The sequence below is a fragment of the Parus major genome, chromosome 2 (genome assembly GCF_001522545.3).
Source record: "Parus major isolate Abel chromosome 2, Parus_major1.1, whole genome shotgun sequence".
NCBI lineage: Eukaryota > Metazoa > Chordata > Aves > Passeriformes > Paridae > Parus > Parus major.
In genome coordinates, this window is record NC_031769.1 from 32,742,681 (window position 1) to 32,760,998 (window position 18,318).

General features: G+C 40.6%; 1 protein-coding gene across 7 annotated transcripts in view; it reads left to right on the forward strand.

Moving 5' to 3' along the window:
• Nucleotides 1–1,034: 1,034 nt before the first annotated feature.
• Nucleotides 1,035–18,318, forward strand: part of SNX10 (sorting nexin 10) — a 30,480-nt gene continuing 13,196 nt past the window's right edge. Inside the window, exons 1-5 of one of the 7 annotated variants that reach the window (XM_033511885.1) lie at nt 1,035–1,895; nt 1,986–2,062; nt 12,078–12,131; nt 12,246–12,330; nt 17,320–17,406. In XM_033511885.1, coding sequence (XP_033367776.1) covers nt 12,121–12,131; nt 12,246–12,330; nt 17,320–17,406 — 183 coding nt within the window. In that variant the 5' untranslated portion in view covers nt 1,035–1,895; nt 1,986–2,062; nt 12,078–12,120. Of the gene's footprint in view, nt 2,063–8,973; nt 8,993–9,549; nt 11,443–12,077; nt 12,132–12,245; nt 12,331–17,319; nt 17,407–18,318 lie in introns of those variants that run through there. The other 6 variants (XM_015618798.3, XM_015618800.3, XM_015618799.3 and 3 more) reach the window with 6 other exon arrangements.

An 18,318-nucleotide genomic window follows, 5' to 3' on the forward strand; every position in this document is an offset into this window, starting at 1 on the left:
CACATAGCACCGAAGTTGTGCCTGTGCAGCATCCAGCAGTTTGGGCACAGGTCAATGGCCTGATGTATGGGACTGTGCCTTTCAAGGTGACTGTCCAGAGGGATCCAAAACACTTGTATGAAGCTGGCACATGACCTGCAGTTGATGCACCCTCTTCTTGAGCAGGAGCTGAAAAGTAGGACACCTTGTGAGCATTCACAAAGACACTCAACATCTAAGTTTAGCTGTCTGAATCCTACTTGTCCAGACTTCTGTATGCCAGGTTGAACAGTGGGAGTTTTAATGGAACATAATCCAATGATGAAATCACAAATGGTTCCGCAGTTTGCTCAGTATTTATTCCTCCAGGGATTCTCTTTCAACTTGGAGAAATTCAAACCAGTATTTTTCTTCTTGAGGCCTAATTAGTGAAATGTTTTAACAGAACCCTTAAATGTCCTCAGGGCTGCTGGTTTCAGTTTCCTTTCTGATTTTGTTGGGCCTGTTCTTCACAGAGAAAGGAGAGCTGTCTCCCAGCCTTTGTGCTGTCCTTGACTTGCTCCCTGGTGCGCTAGCTCCTTCAGTACTTAGGGGACAGACAACCCATGTACTGTGTTCTTGTTTGTTTTCCTCTGCTTTGCTGAAAGTCTGCAGTTAAACAGGGTATGTCTCTGGATCGATGCTGTGCAGGTGTTGCTCAAGGTGTCCACAGTACAGCAGCACTGCACATTGCTCCACTGGTACCTCAGCATGACTTATGTCAAACTGTCTCCCAGTATGGTAAGTGAATTCATCAATAGATATGAACCTTGAAAAAGCTATTACAAAAAGCATCACTCAGTGGACCTGGTTCGAAAGGAAGTACTTGATCAGATTGATGGGAGTTTCTCTTTGCTCCAGCGTCTTCATGTGCCTGGTGTTACAGATTGTCACAGAGCTGAGGGGTAGGATGCACACCAGGGAGTTCCTTTTGTTTGAGAACAGGTAAACCAGCAATGATTTCATTATGGATCTTCTCTCTTGTTCACAAAAAGAGGAAGCAATTTACGCTCCATGCCTGCTCTTTTGTGGTGTGGAGGAATTCCTTTTTCCTGATATTGAAAGAATTTGTGGCTTGAGAAAATTACTTCTTCCTTTCCCTTTCTTCTCTACCAGAGATGTCTGGGAAGATGCACTCATAGCTAAAACTATGTTTCAAAGCCAGATGTTCTACTCCTATGATAAACCATCTATTTTACTGTGGAATTGACAATGAGTAATTTACCCTGACCTCTGTTTGTGTGCTGCCCACGCATTTTTCAAGTTCCTGCTCCTCCTTTCCCACAGGGAGGCCCTAGCTGCTCACCTACCTTGCTTCTTGCATACAGCAGCAGTCACCAGGTTGTAAGTTTTGCCTTCTGATAGTCTCATTGTTTTAATTGTGTAATGTATGATGTATGGATTTAAATTAGTCATAACTTTAGCTTCTGTTTTAATGACTTCAGTTGTCTTTCCAGAGGGGAAGGCTTTGTTTTCTCAAGAGCAGTGTGTCTTTTCCCAGAAGAAATTAATTTCTGCTAATGACATGTGAATAGGTGAGGTGGCAGTGGAGGTGTTGGGGAATGATTATGGGGAGAAGGGACATATCTGCAAGTCCCAGGCACTGAAGAACATCTTGATAATGCCAGAGCCTATGACGTGCCAGGCACTTGTGTATAAATAGTCACCTTGGCACGTAGTGTCATTGCGATCGTGCTTTGAGAACAGCTGAGTCTAACAGCCTTGTCTCTCATGCACAGTCCAAAGACACCCTCACATGTCTTCAGACATGTGAAATAATAAGACTGGTGTTTAATGGCTGAGGCACGAGTTGTTGTGCTCCCCAAGGATTTTGGACTACGTGGCATTTGCTGGATCTGTCTGGCCACTGGTTGCAGGTATGACTGTTTGGAGGTGGGGAGGCAGGAAGGCAAATCACTCATTCCAGATGAGATTTGAAAGCCCCTTGTCTCCCCCTCTCTGGGTAGATGAAGATGAATCACAGAATGTGCCAAGTTGGAAGATCTGTTTGACCCTCCAGCTGGGAAAAAGATGTCAACAGTAGGTATGTAATCCAGTGCTAAACCTTAGAGTAGAAATGCAAGATCCTCTCCCAGGTGAGGTCTTTTTTTGTGAGCTTCCCACACCTCAATCACAGGGGTTTAATGCAAATCATGGTAGGTTAGTGTTAATAGTCCAGGTCAGCTTGCAAAGAAAGCATCTTGATTTTCTCAGGAAAACTATCCATCAATATTTGCACTAAACCTTGTAACTAAGGCAGGATAACCATAAAGATAATTTGGAGTCCTGTGGACTGTCTTTAAAAAAACATAAGGCAGTCTTTAGGCTTCAGTCAGAAGTCAGTATCTTGTACTATGGCATATGTGCATAAGCAATGATTTTCTTTCAAAAAAGGATTCTTTCATTTTCTCCAGGATTTCCAGAGTCACAGATCCTTAGGACCAAGGCGAGTTGTACACATTAAATGTTTCTTCTTGGAGTAATAGGTTTGCTTGAAAAAATAAGTCTTTGGGACTTAAAGCATCTGAACAACACTGTAAATGCTAGTTAACACTCCAGAATTATTTTGACCACCTGAGCATCACTAGAGCTTCTGTCATTCCAACCTTGGGTGGTAATTGACTTGTCCTAGATATCTGAAATAGAGGTTTGTTAGCAGTGTGGAAAAATCATGAGTAGGATCATGTATCAAAGCTTAATTTCAAGGAGTGCTGTCTTTTCTCAGTAAGCGTGGCTAAGCTAGATAACTTTCCAGCCTTGAATAGCTTTATTCTCTCTTTAATGTAGATGAAATTCTGGATTTCAGTGGTCAGTTAATAACTGGCTTTTACAATTGCAAGAGTTGCGTTTTTTTAGTCTAGATGACTGAAACCTCTAACCATTCTCCATCCTGTTTTCCTGCAAGAACAATAATACAGACCCTGTCAAGGACAGTACTATCTTTACAGAGTGCTTTCTGAGTAAGTAAAACACTTGCTGTGCATAATGTGGTGCACAATTTGAAACTCAGGTATAAAAGGGAAATGCATCCTCAGTAATGGTTGTTTATATCTCCAGTGGCACTAAGTGACCTAATTGTGTCAGTTCTGCAGAAGAGTTACAGGGAGTGAGGAGTAGGCTTGATACCTGCAGTGGGACTTTTTTCAGTGGGCTTCCAGCTGCATGGGGGGTGTGGTAACTGGACCTTCTGCTTGGTCTGGGTTTGGTTTCATTGGGGTGCCGTGACTGCAGTTTCCTTCTGAGAGCTGCGCATATCCCTAGGCCAAAATGCCATTGTCCCTGCTGCATCACTGTGTTTCTACAAACCAGTAGAGCTGGAGAGGATCTGTTGGTGGTTATCAGAATCCTACCAGCTATGTGATGGACATTTAGTATGGATACACCTGTAGGACCACAAAGTCCATACGTAACGTGTAGGTTTCAAGTGGTTTAGTTAACCAGTGGTTAACTGGTGTGGTTATATGAATTGACACTTGTTTCTGTTTTAAGATTGGATTGTGGTGTTTTTTTGGCCTGAAGTAAATATATTTAAGGGAACTTGAAATAAGTGTTATTTAACACAAACCAGTTTCCTCTTGATCTACTGTTTTCCTGTAGGCTTGCCATACAGATCTGTGCATTCTGCTCACTTCGCAGCACCTGCTCTGAGAGTGTGAAATCTTTCTCCTACAGAAGGCAGAAGTTGTTCAGACCGCTTAGTGGTCTACTTGAATTCATTGTTGAAAGATATCACATGGATTTGGGCACTGTGAAAGCAGTGAGCTGTATTTGTCCTGCAAGCACTGTCTTCTACCTTTGCTTCTCTTATCTTATCTTGAACAATGTTCCAGGCTGACCAGCCATTTCTTTGACTTAGCTGTGATGGCAGAGCAGTCAAACCGAAGTGCTGCTTTTCTTCTCTCCTTCCCATTTTGGTGTATTTTCTGTGCCTCCTGCTGCTTTCTCACAACTTCATAAAGAAGTTTGTCACTTCACAGATGAGCTTCCTGTGCTGGGAGTTGGCCAAAAGCTGGTATCAGTCTTATAAAGTCAGGGTGCAGCAGTGGGGTGAAAGCAACCAAAATCACATCTTGTTGTTCAGTAGGCACAAAAATAAATGAGAAGTAGAAAATCCAAGTATATGGATGAATCACTGATTTTCAGCTTGCTTTTCTTACTGGTCAGTCTCAATTAAAGCCATTTTGTTTCTCAGAATTGCCTGCTTTAATAATAAATAACACTGTTTAGAAGCTATTTTCTTCCAAAATATTGTTTTCATGCCACTGGCACAGTCTAACATCTAGAAAGATAACAAAGCCTGTGGAACAAGTGAACTGCCCAGTCACATTCACTGTTAATACATTCTTAAATGGTTAATTTGATGATTGATAGACCCAGCCCACAATGTTTGCAATATGTGGATGCAGCTACACCAATGTGACAACAGTAAGATTTGGTGTCAGTGATGGGCCATCTGGTGCATTCTTCAGGGTAGGAGAGCCCAAAGAGTGAATTGCCATAGTGTGAAAGACTGGAGGTTTGATCCAGCTGCGCTGTTGTAATGGTTCATCATGGGCTTGATCAACTTAAAAGACACAGGGGACACAACAGTTTGAAGAGAGTTGATCCAAATGCTTTGTGGGCACACTGTATTGACTGCAGTATTTCCTATCTTAACCACTGTTTTGAGCTGCAGTTACACAGACTACTTAGGATCAATCTGTCTCAGGATGTTACTGCTTAGCTCTTCATTTTAATTTTTACTATATCTGTGCTGGGTCTTTCCCAGCCATCTCCCCAGACACATGTCATGAAACTGGGACTTCTAAATCTGTGGCTGCAACCAAAACTGTAACTTTTCCTTTACTTTCCTCTCTGAGCACAAGACCAAACACTAACACATCCTGGATTGGAGCAGGTAGCACATCAAAAAAAATAGATGTTCTGATAGCATAAGGAAATCTGCAGCAGGAAAAAAACCCGAGCTAAAACATGTAGTGCTAAGTAACAGCAATTCAAGCAGCAGACAAAAATTGTATCATAAATTAAAAGACTTCGAAATAGGCAAAAAAAAATGAGAAATTTCTGGCACATGAGATTCAAAGTGTTCCAGTGTGTGAGTGAGGAAGGGAAGGGTCAGGTGATGGCAGCCTCTGCATCTGAGAGAGAGAGAAGGAAGTGTAGCGATAAGACTGCATAGTATTTGCTGACTTTTGCTCTGCTTACTCAGCAGCAAAGATACAGCTTCCATCAACCCTTCTTGTCCTGTGTTAGGTGAAAAATAATTATTACAGACATGTCTTGAGAAAGATACTAGTTTTAAGGCAACTTAATTTGATTTAATGCAATGAAATATTTAATTCCTGAGAAAAACATGAATTTTGGAAAGAAAGCCGTATACATTCTCTGAACTTGCCTTTAGAAGCAGCATTTAATATTTTTATTAGGAATTTAATCTGTGTTCTGAAATGCTGAGACATTAATCTCTCTTTACAACCCCTACCTTGTTGATTTCTAAAAGTAACAGCTTTCTGATGTGTTGTTTGTAACTTGCATCATGTAAAAAATGCCCAGTGGTGGTTTATCTGTCTATGTTGGTGTATCTTGTCAGATCTGTGTATGGTTTATGAGTGCACAGTGTGCACATCCCCACTCATCACTTCTGCAACTGAACGGAACTGGCGCTTGCAAAGTTCACAGTGCAATCCAGTAAGTGGTTTACCCTGGACATTACTTGCTTCTTTCCCTTCTCAGTTTCAGTGCCACTGGTCTGCCTTTTCTGTGAAAGTATCAGCAAGAAGACTGGTGCCTGTCCACTGTTTTCCATGTTGAGTACAGCTGAAAAGATAGTTGAATTTGCCGGCTTGCCAAGGTTGCTGTTTCTTCTGAAATTGATTTCTTCTAGCTCAAGGGATCTGAAAAACTCTATGGAGCAAGCACACTTTCTGAAACTTTACCTTGAAGGTCACCAATGCTTCCTTCAAAGACTGCCTTATCTCTTTGTAAGCCTTCTGAAAATGTCCTAGCAACAAAACCTGTGATTATGTATGCCACAAAATATTTTTGTGTAGTTTAATCTACTTCTTATGCACCATAAGAATTGTAAAGAGTACCAAAGGCAGGCTCACATGGCAGACCAGCTTGACAGGCTGCCTGGAAAACACAGGAGCTGGAGCTGCAGGAAAGTTTTGAGTGGTCCCCTGGTTGTCTGCAGAAGCAGTGGCAAACACTAGCCCCTGAGTAATAAATAATTACCAAGACCAACTCTGACATGTACTGTTCTTTCAGTGACTTGACCCACAATTACTGTTCTGTAGTTATTGCCTAAAATCCAAAGATGCCAGTGTTAGCCTTACCAGTAGTTTCTATTATGAGAAAACCAAAGTAATTGTTTCTGATATCAGCAACGCACTGAAATTGCAGAATATCCATGAAGTCCTTTGGTTGTGCTTATGTCTGCAATTTGAACCTTAAAAACAAAAACCAAAACGAACAAAACCCCCTTCCCCCAAAAAACCCAACCCAACCAACAGCAAAAAGAGAATGGGGACACATCTGGCACTCTCTCCTACTCTGAACAGATTTCTTAGTACTTCTTCCTAGTTGATCTTTAGGTTTTTAGAGGTTTCAGAAAGGATTGGCATGTAAGTCATGCTGCTGTCCAGTAATATGGTATTAACTTGAAGCAGTTCAAAGCATGGTATAATACCACTGTAACTGGAAATCTGTGACCCACACCTGACACTAATCCTTATCATGTATTTATTTTGGAGGGTAGAGGGAAATTAGTATTTTTCATTAACTCTTTGATTCTCAAGTTCCTCTGAAACAAATGAAAATTTCTTATATACTATCTTTTTTTTTTTTTTTTCTTTTTTAATGATCCAGATTAATTCTTCTGGTAAAACAAATCTTAATAGTGAGGAAGATTGCAGGACAGGGGAGTGGCTGACTGGGGAGGAATGCTAATACAATGGTTAAGGAGAAGCTGTCTTACACCTTGTGGCCATAAACAGGTGTTTAGAAACCAAATGGAGTGAAATTCTGTAGGAAAAAGTAGTTAACTGAGCATCTGGGCAGCAGTGCCTGGGAATTTCAAGTGCAGCCACAAAGGCATGATATTTAGCAGTGCTTTTCTACATTGTATTGTGGTGGAAGGGAAGGTGTGTGAGTTCTGTCACTAGTTTGGAAAACTCTTCTTTAAAAAACAGTTTAGACAGTGCTTGTTTTTTGCTCAGCAGTGAAGTGATTCTGCTCCTACTCTGATACAGCACTGATACCTTTACCCTGTAAAGTAAGAAGGATTTGCTTAAGGGGTACTACATTTTGTTGACTTCAGTAAGCAGGCTGTGGACTCCTGACTGCTGATTAGAGTTTAGATGAACATGCTGATGTCTTTCATACTCTTTTCATTTCTGACCAACAGTCCCTTATAGTAATTTTCTGAGGGAGGGTGAGGCAAATAACCATCAGGATAGACAAAATGAGGAACATTCTCTGTGACCTGCACAGTTTCAGTCCTCACATGTGGTTCATGGACACTGAGGAGCAGAAGTGGTCTCACGACTCTGGTCGGTACAGTTGGCTTGACCCCAGGGGTTAAGGTGGAACGGGTGAAGTAGAAGGCATTAGCTTACACCGAATTTGAGTTATTCTGCATTGACTGAAAGTCCCTGATTGAGGAGCACCATTTGAATAAGACTTTTCCTATCAACAAGAGCAGTAATTCTGTGATAGCCATGTACCTGATTGCTGTAAATTCCAAGCTGTGTTAGGATGTGGTCAATTTGGCAACACAGAATAGTGTGTTTTTATAGGTTTAGGGGTTTTTTTAACTCTCCTGAGCTTCTCTTACTTATTTGTCATGTTCCTCCCCATTCCACCATCATCCCTGCATGTGTATTTTCCTTACAAATCCACACAGATCACTTGCCTTTCAGGAATATAGTGTGACCAGGTGCATATGGGCATGTTCTTTGACAGTGAACTCCATGTATGGTTGCAGCTGAACTTTCTACAGGCTGTAAATGAACATTATTATGACTTACTTTGAGTCTCAAGGTGAGCAAAACATAAAATGCAGGAAAGACTTGCAGGCTTTTAGAGATTCAATTTTTCTCTCTCTCTTGGTCATATTGAAGCCTTGAATGAAAGTATCACTTGATACTGATGGTGGGAACAACCTTGAAAGCACAGCTGAGGACTTTGCTTGTGACTGGGTAGTACTTTAAATCATCACCAAGGTCTAAAACTAAATCACACTTCCCCATTAAAGCCTGAAGGTGATAATTTAGTTATATGATTAGAAATAACCAAAGGTGGGTGGATGGATGGATGGATGGATGGGCTGACTACCAGCATATTTTCTTGAAACACTGACTACATGGAATGCATGAGCTCTCCCAGAGGAGATAAAGATATTGCGTAAGCCACTTCACAGTAATGAGTGAAATTGTAAAATTTCAGTGCGGCTAAATACAGCTGCTGGTGAGGCAGCCAGGAGGGCTTGCATTTGTTCATGCTGTTCTTAGATCAAATTGACATGGGTTTTGTCTGCACTGCTTGAATTTTTATTTTTCAGTTTGGGAACGCCTGGGAGAAATCACTTCCTCCTTTAGGAGCAGTCCATCTACATGATAAAAGGGTATTTCTCTAGTAATGTTAGATTATCTGTTCTAATTTAGATTTTAAAATAGAAACTAATCTCAAAAATATGAAATAAAATATAATACTTGATATTATTTATATGTTACCCTTAAGAAGAGCACTGCAGTTTATCTGCTTTCCCTAAGAACAGCACTACAGTACTCATGTTATTTCCTCCCTCTTCTTCCTGATTCTTTTTTAGGCACAGGAAGTATGGCAATTCATCCTATGTAATCTTTTTGCTTTTGAGTGGTTGTTGCTAGCAGTTGTGGAGCTGTTCCCTGGCAGTTTTGTTGGTTATGTAATTAAGAACCAGTAAAAAGATGTACTGCAAGAAGCAGTTCATATAGTAAGTATATGAAACAAATAAAAGAAAAAAGAAGTCTTTAGACTGAGAATGGATCAGAAGCAGAACAAAAACATACTCAAAGCAGTGTTGGGGGTGGAGGGAGGGTTTCCCAGTCTCAACAGAAGGTGTTTTATCAAAACTAAAGATTTACCACTGGCTTTTTTGATTCTGTTTCCCAGCACTTGTTCATTTCTCTGTCAGAGAAAATTTTGTTTAGAGTAAAAAGACCAAAATCCTTCTGTTTGTCTTCTGATGGCTGCTTTTCTCCATCACTGGTATTTTGGATAGTTTTTTCTCAAGAGAAAAAGATAACTTCTTAAGCAGAAGTTTCACTGGCTTCACTGTGCGTTCTGCTTCACTTGCTTCTCTATGTGTTAGAGAAGTCCCCAAACATATGTCTTGCTACCAGACAGAATTTTGCATTCAGTATATTTGCAAGTGGCTGCAGCATGACTGGGCAATCTCACTGAAATCAGTGAAAAAAGGCAGCTTTGCAGGGCTTGCGTTTCCATTATTGATTTTTTTAAAATATAAATTACTTGATGAAAATCTGATGTATTTTAAATACTTTAGGAAGCTTTTTGGTGTTGAAATATTAATTTTTTTGCCATGAAATATTTAAAATTGTGGTGGCTGTGTGGAGTTTAAACTGTTCTTGTTAACCTGCACCAACACATAACTCGGTCATTAGAAAAACAGATGACAAAACGAAACGTGCTATTTCAGCCTTGTCATTTGCAAACAGTGTTAGGAATGAGATATTTTGGGCTTGCATAATTTCTCACTTAAATCAGCTTATGCACAGCAGAGAAACACACTGCAGAATTTGATGGAATAAAGACACAGAACTGGAAAAAAATTTGAACTGCCACTTTGAAAAAAAACACAACACATTAAACCAGATCAGAATGGGGGGGTAAAATAACCTCAAACTATATAGGTTTACAACTATACTCAATTGGGAGAGATAGCAGAAAGAATCTTCTTCAAACAGCCCGAGCCAAACACAGTGGTTTTTTTTGTCTGTACTGAGCAGTGGGTTTTTTGTCTGTACTGTGAGGCTGCACCTCAAGTCCTGTGTCCAGTTCTGTGTCCCTCACTTGGAGAAGGATATCTTCAAGTTCTTCTTGGACAGAAAAGGGCAGCAGAGCTGGGGAAGGGTCTGGAGAGTGAGTCCTGCGAGGAGCAGCTGAGGGAGCTGTGGCTGTTCAGCCTGGAGAAGAGGAGGCTCAGGGGAGACCTTACTGCTCCCTACAGCTGGCTGAGAGGAGGAGGCTGTAGCTGGGTGGGGATCAGCCTGTTCTCCAGGCAACTGGTGACAGGAGAAGAGGACGTGGCCTCAAGCTGTGCCAGGGGAGGCTCAGGTTGGACTTCCGGAAGAATTTCTTCACTGAAAGGCTTGTTAAGTGTTGGAATGGAGCACCCAGGGTGGCAGTGGAGTCACCATGGAGATGTTCAGGGAACAACTGTATATGGGCCTTAGTGCCATGTTCTAGTGGACAAGGTAGTGGTCAGTCAAAGGTTGGACTTGACGATCTTGGAGGCTACCTAAATGATTATGCAATTCTATGAAAGATCTGTGATATGTGCTTACGCTCTCCTGTGAGGTAAAAACCATTTATCTCCCCAAAAGAAAAGTTCCTACTTTCTCATTAACAGCAGTTAGTACCAGTGAGTCAAATTTTTACCCTCACCTTGCAGAGATGCTTGACACTGCTGAGCCTGTGCAGCAAGCAGTGTTTGAGTGCTCTTCTATAACTTCAGCTCAGAACATACATACTAGTTAAGCATACATAAATGGAGTTAAAAAAACCCAACAAAACACGAAAATTTGAGTGTGTTTTTGATATTCCTATTTTGTCAGTACCATTCTAGCTATAGAAGTGAAATGATGGCCTTATCTTCATGGAGATGGGAACTATGTTGGAGTCTATACAAAACAATGACTGTATTGTATATATACAATGTATAGAGTGTATACTATACAAGGACACCCTTTAGGATGAAGTCTTATGTGTGGTCATTTTTATCTGGAAACAGAGTATCCTATTTTGATATGACTGACCCTATAGAAACTTGACAACAAAGTGTTTGTTTCAGAATAATTTCCTGGGCAAAGAAATGTATGTGTGCTTATCTTTGTGCCCTGTTTTATTAAAATGGGTGGAGTTTGTAATTTGAAACTGCTCCTAAGAGGCAGTGGGCAGGGGTGGGGTGTTCAACACTCCTTGGCTGGGCTTGACCTAAATATGTAGTTGTAACAAGAGCAGCTTCAAGCTCTCTTATCACTAAACAGGAGGTGGTGTGTATATAAGCTGGCAAGTAAAAAAAGCTGTCCTGCTCTTCCTGTGTGGGTACCTGTCCTGAGCAAACTGTCTGGTTTATTGGATTGGACTGCAGACACAGTTAAAAATGTACTGGGATTTTCAGTGTAAGAGTAGGTTTAAAATGTAAGTTAATGACAAGATGTTTCAATTTGGTGTAATTATACCTTTCCCTACATGGAGGTTTGAAAACAGGAGCACTGTGAAATTTAGCCTGAATTTTAGCTCTCCTGCAGGATCCAAGCAGTTTGTGTCTCCAGTTCGCTGAGTTTCAGGAAAATGTTTGAGATGGGCATTTGATTCTTTTGACTCAGATGTTTTAGAGTCTCTGGACCTCAGCTGCAGTGATGCAGACCTGTGCTTGGGCACCTGGGAGTGAGGCACAGGCAGCACTGCCTTGGCTGCATTTGTGTGCTGGGAATGCTGGCTGAGTGGAGATGTTGGAAGGTGGGTACAAGGATGAAACCCTGAGATGGCTCTTGGAACAGAGAAGAAAAGCACTGACTTCCAGAGATGAGCATGCATCACTGGACTGTCAAATATGACAAATATGCAGAGAAGGGGACTAGCCCAATGCTTCTAAAAAGGGATTATTTTTTAAAATTAATAAATTCTGAGATCCAGGTAATGCAAACATATTTTCTGCTATATATGGCACTAAGCCTGGCTTTTTCCACTATCTATTAAGAGCAAAAGTGGTACTGACCTTTAAATAATTACTAAATACCAATCTGATGTCTGTTCTGTTTTGGTTTTTTCAGGTTGATTTTTTTTACTACAAACCAGTGAAGATGACACCAAAACATGAAAAACAGGTAAGTCATATCTAAGCTTTAATAAAAAAGGATTCAAGTTTGGCAGCTGTGGATTGAATTTCATTAATGTTCACATGGATCAGGAAAGATTGGTTGTATTCTTCATACTTTTAGTTGCCAGGATACAGAATATTCTGGAATGATGCAGTGCCAGTTCCTTCTGTTAACGTCTGATAGAAGACTCAGATATTCATTCAGAGTAAGTGACTGTGCATAAGGGGCTCAGACAGGAGAGAAGGATTTTGATGGCGTCTTCTTTTTATCAATTTTAGATATTTTATAGGACTAATGGTTGGATCTGGGTCAGAACTCTGATTACCAGCTGCATGGACCACAAGAATCCCACTTACATGTTCTCCTCTGCTCAGTCCAATGAACATTAAAAGTTTCAATAAATTATTTTGTCTCAGCTCTTAGTCTCTTATCAACTTTACTGCACAGCATGTGTGGAGTGAATATGCCAACACCCACAACATGGAAAGTCTCATGTCCTTTGTGTCTGATCCTTTTACTAACAAGCAACCTGGTGGGATATGCTATTTTTCTTGGGAGCTTTGTGGAAAATTACTCTTCAGGGGTTATTGACTAATCAGATGTGTAATAGGACCACAAGCTCATCACCTGATACAATCCTGAGCATAGATATTTGAATTAAAATACAGCTGAAATGATTAATACAAATAATTAACCAATGTGAGATTGTTTTTTTATTCCTTTTTCCTGTGGTAGATTTTCCCCTCATATTAAAAATAGATATTTCCATGTCAGATTTCCTGTTTTCCTAGTAGGAAAATGTTAGCGATTTCCGAGAAAGGCACATTTTTTATAGTCAAATTCTATATAGTAAGGCTTCTGCTTTTTCTTGAGGAATCCATTGCATTGTGCAGAAATATATCCAACAAAAGAAAAGAGAGAAGGGGAAGAAAAAAGAAAGATTTCTTGTGTTTGCTTCAGCTGCCTTTATGGGTTGTTTTTCCTTTTGAGTCAGATCCAAAAGGACCATTTTCTTTTAACATGCTAGTATCTATGTGACCTCAGTGACAGCACCTTTTAGTCTGCTGTCAACACTCATGTTCTTTGCATAGATCTGTATCCATGAGGGAGTAGGTGTAATCCAGGTTTGGGTGTCACTTTGACCATTTTGTCATTTATGTGTGACTTTCTACTTGGACTGCTCCTGGCCTTGATGACAGGCTAGCAAAATACCACCAGTGCCCTGCTTCAACTGGCTGGTCTAGCCAAGAATTAAAAGGCACATCCAGACAGAGAAACTGCTCTGCAGTTCCTGCTTGTTAAGTAGTTATGACTACTTTTGGGGCAGATTTGAAGATTCTGAATATTTATGAAGATGTATAGGCCAGCGTGGCTGCTGGGATCCATATCAAAGTCATAGCTTCAGCAGTTTGGAAAGAAAATTATTTGCCTCTGAATTTAGCAGTTTCCAGAGAGAAGGAATAAATGGAGATGCCACATCTTTCAGTAGCTTTCTCTTGAGTATATACTGTTCCCAGTACAAGAGGCCTCCTTGCCTAAGCCTGGACATTTTTAACAGTCAGCAGCAAATTTTGGTTTTGAGAGAACTGTTGCTCTGAAGTGTTACAGGACACATTCTTGAATTCATTGATACAAATGCATGTATTGTGCCCCTCAATTAAAAAACCCCAACAACACAACCAAGGGAAAAACCCAAACAACAACAACAGAGACAAAAGCCCAAACTGAAAATACTTGTAATGTGACATAATAGCTAGATTTGCAGTTCTGGAAAAACCAAGCAGCACTTGGCAGGGCAGTAATACAACTTGTAGAGGATTTCAGCTGGCAAAAAAAAAGTCCCTGAAACCTTGATTGTCTTTGTACCAAGTCTCCCATGTTGTACAGCTGGATTGCAATACAGTTTTGTGACAAATGATTAAGTTAGTCTTCAAGTGGTGTGTGGGAGGGAGAGGTCAGCGTCACCTCCCCCAGGTGGACAGTGCATGACTTGAGAATAGACATGTCTATTTAAAGTGTCCTCATTTTTATAGCAAAATAGGGAGGGAGTGGAATGCATACAGAAGAGAAAGGCAGTTATTACCCAGTATTGCTGTAATCTGCTGATTGTTTGTGACCAATCAATGCAGGATGGACTGAGCATATGACAGCAATCTTGCAGAGGAGTATTCTGCCACCTAACTCTGCTTGGACAATAACATAGCCTGTGTGTGAATATTGGCCTTTACTCTAGGGATGCAAAAGCATAGGCATCTTTTCTGGCAGTGGATCATCACTTATACTGCGTGGTTAGCTCTGCTTTGATTAAAGCAGTGCTGCTTTGCCCAGTGGGATCTTGTGTTCTGGAGAAGACTTAAAGGCAAAAGGTCAAAAGAGAAGGAACAGTCTATATGTGCAATGCCACTGTTTCAGAGCAGAAAAATCTGTAATGGGAATGCACTTCCTGGATTCAAGAGATGAATAGGAGAAGTAACCCGAAATCTTGAGAAAGGCTGTACATTTTTATTTTTCATTTCTAGTTGCTTACTGTTTATCTTGCTTCATTCTAAGCTCGGTATTGTCTTTTTTTAGGTAAATAAGGGGGGGGAAAAGGGAACACCCAGTCTTCTGTTGAAATCCTAGTGTTTCAAATCAAAGCTGACAATGACTGTGTGTGAGGGCTGCATTTTGCTGAGGTGCTCTGCTGTTCTGCAGATCATTTTTCTTCTTGCCTCAGTTCTTTCCTGCTTAGACACTGCCTGCCACAGCATATACAGCAGGTCTGATTTCTTTGGTAGGTAGAGTCTGAAGGGTTTTAACTTCCTCCATGTTGAAACTCAGTGAATAGTTAATTACAAGTTAAAAGTGTACAGAAGTTTTCCAATGTAAATCTTGTGGTCTGGAATGATTTGCAGAGTAAGCCACAGCTGACAGACAGCATATCCAATAGCAACTTTAAGTCACAATACTTTGGTATTATAAAGGTTTGAAAGAGGTATACTTATTCAAAGACTGTTTTGATTCTGTACAAAGGAGAGGGTTATGGAAGGTTATTTGGAAATGGGGTAATGTGGGGAACTTGGACAAAAGGAAAGTCAACAAGAAGCTGATAGAGCAGTAGATGAGAGGAAGGAGACTGGGGTCAGGTTATAAGCAGGCTGCCTGAGGTTGTGACTCCTGTGCTGCAGTGGTTGAGGGGAGGAGGAGTGCAGTGTCCTGTTTAAGCTTCTTGGCATAATTTATCTTCTTCCACTTGCAGGACTGATGCATTTAGTGCTCAGCAAAGGAAAGAAAGTATGTTGAGAAGTGGTTGCAGCTTTGGAGAAGATTGGGACACAGGGAAATAGGAATTTCGAGAAGACAAAAACTTGTGATATAAAAAGATAGTACAGTGAGTCTGAAAGTCTACTTTACCTACTTACCTATGTATGGTAAATATTATAGACAGTGAGGCAGGTGGAGAAAAACAACCAAAAAAATTGTGTCCTCTCCTGTGTTCAGCACATTGCTGAATATCTTCTCTGGAGCAGAGATAACTTTCTCATATGTCTCACTAGTAATTTTGTAAAAGTAAAGGCATGATCCTCAGCTGGTTGAAATGATTAAAGCTCTGTTCATTTGTTCCCCTTGTGTCATGCTGTCATGGGGTTAAAAAGCTGCAGGGGAGACTTGGCCCTCTGATGCTCTTCAGTGAAGAAAGAAGCAGCAGAGGTGGCAGAAGCCTTTAAAATGTGCTTTCTTTGGCAAGCTGTTCATGATACTCACCAGAAGGGTAACCACCACTTATACAGGAAACACCCCTGGGACCAGTAGCTGGGCTAAGTGACATAAAACCAAAAGCTGTGTCCAGCCATCAGGTAACAGGCTCCCCATCTCTGAAGCAATAATACCTGGAAATCAGGGAGGAAAATGATTTAATCGAGACCTTGAATGTCTCACTGCTACGTACATAGTGGCATGGCTGTTCAGGAAAAAGTGTATCTTCACCTTTCACGGTTGTTATTGTTCTCCTGTCAGTCCTCTGGAGGTTTGCAGTGCTGGTACATGCAAGTGTGTGTTAGAGGAGATGACTTGGCTGAAGAGTAAAGCTTTTATTCTTGTATCTTTGGTTTGGGCATAGGAAGACCCATTTTGAGAGCTTTCTAGTTCAAGATTTCTTGATTTATGCAAATATGTACTAAAAAAAGCATGTTTTTTACCAGAGACGCTGTCATTCCTCCCACAGTCAATTCCTGTACCTGGAGATCTTGCGCAGTGCCTTCCTCTCAGGGGGACTATATCTACAGCTTAAAGTGATACACTTTTCCTTAAGTGGTTGGATTAGCTTTTGGGGTGAATAGCTTATTTAAGCAACTGGAGTAGGGTAGCCTGTGCATGTGCTCCAGAAGTAGCAGGTATTTAAGCACACTTCTGACCTTTGTATTTCAAATGAATGTTTTACATCCTAACATGAATATACAGATTTATCAGGATTTTGTGGTTTGGTTTGGTTTTGTTTTTTCTACAAGAAAATTTTGATCGTTAGCTGGGAGTATTGAGAAACATTTAATTCTTCAGTCTCTTCCAATTCACATTAGTGATGCCCAGTTACATTACAGTAACATCCACAGGCCCTCTCTCTTTTGGGATCCCTCTAGATTATTACATAGATACAATAAATTACAAGTAAGTAAGCTAGATATGATAGCTTCTACAACAAATACTCTATATGATTGTCCCCTCAAAATGGGGAATTTTGCTCTGTAGTGTAGCTGTGTTGCTTCCTTGGGCAGGTTGATGGGCAGATTGGAACAGAAATGCCCCAGTGCTGCATTTTCAGCTGTACTCTGTCAGTGTTGATTACAAATGTGGGAAAAGCCTAAAACACCTGCCTCATCCTCCTTTATGTGTGTGACTTTGAATGTTAGACTCTTAGTTTGTCACTACCAAGATCTCAGCTCCCATGTGTGAAACATGTATGAGTTTTGAGAGTGTTACTTCATCTGAAATACTCCTTTTCAGCTAGCGGTTTGGCAGGGACTTTCCCAGACATGTGGTGTAGCTCAGATGATTCATTGCTTTATGCTTCTCCATTTATAGGGTTGCAAAATTCAATAAAACAGCAGTTCATCTTTTAATCTGACTCAGTAGTTTGTGGAACAGCAGAACAATCAAGAGAGTCTTTAAGGCTGCCTTTGTCTTCTGAAATTAATTGCTTTTTATTATGCACTTACAGGAATTTGTAACTGTCTTGGTGCGAGACCCCAGGATACAGAAAGAAGACTCATGGCATTCCTACATAGACTACGAGATATTTATTCACGTAAGTATAAAAATATGAGAACAGATTCTTTGGGCTCTTATTGCCGTTTCTGTCCAAGCCAGGGTTGTCTTTGGGATAAAAATGGAATTTCTGGTTCTGGGATGCTGGAGGCTATTATTCTCTTTTAACAGCTGGGATGCAGTGGAACAGGTAAGGTGGGGTTTGCCGCTGGCCGTGTTGTAGGTCTGGCAGAGCTGGGGTTGAACCTAATGTGTTCACATGTGCATTCCACAATGTCTTACAACAGGCAATTCTTAGCTTTACTTATCAACTAGAGGACTGTTACGGTCAGTGATACCTTACCATTTTAAAAGAATGTTGATGTTCAGGTATTCATGGGAAAGCAACTTCCTTTTCAAGTTACTACCTGGATATTTGTGCTTTAAATTCTTCTCAGTTCTTTTTGCCACGTTACTTGGTTGATGCAATGTGGTTGTTTTCAGTGTACCTTGACATTCATATTATGCTAATTTAGTGGTGCTTGGATGTGTGAAGTAGTTGCATTTGGATTTGTGATTATAGTCCACCATACGTTAATGGGAATGCACTTGGCATTTTGGTGCTTTTGTGCCTCAAGTCTGTCCTGTACATAATTTTGTTTTATTGGTTGTTCTTTGGTGGATGACATATGGAAGGTGTTATCCTAATTTGCCAAATCTAGATCCAAGGATTTTAATTGCAGTGTAAAATAGAGGTATTTGAGAGCACCAAGTTACATGGTTAATGCTTGGTGTAAAACCAAAAGCATTTCCTTCCTGTGTGGAAGAGTTAAGCAGTTAGTGTATGACAGCAAGCAGTCAAATGATGACTTATTAAATGTCTGTGTGACAAGTACTTCTCTCCTGTGTGGCAATCAGAGTTGTGAAACTTAAATTTGCAATATGCTTCAAGTACTGCTTCCAAAGCAATTAT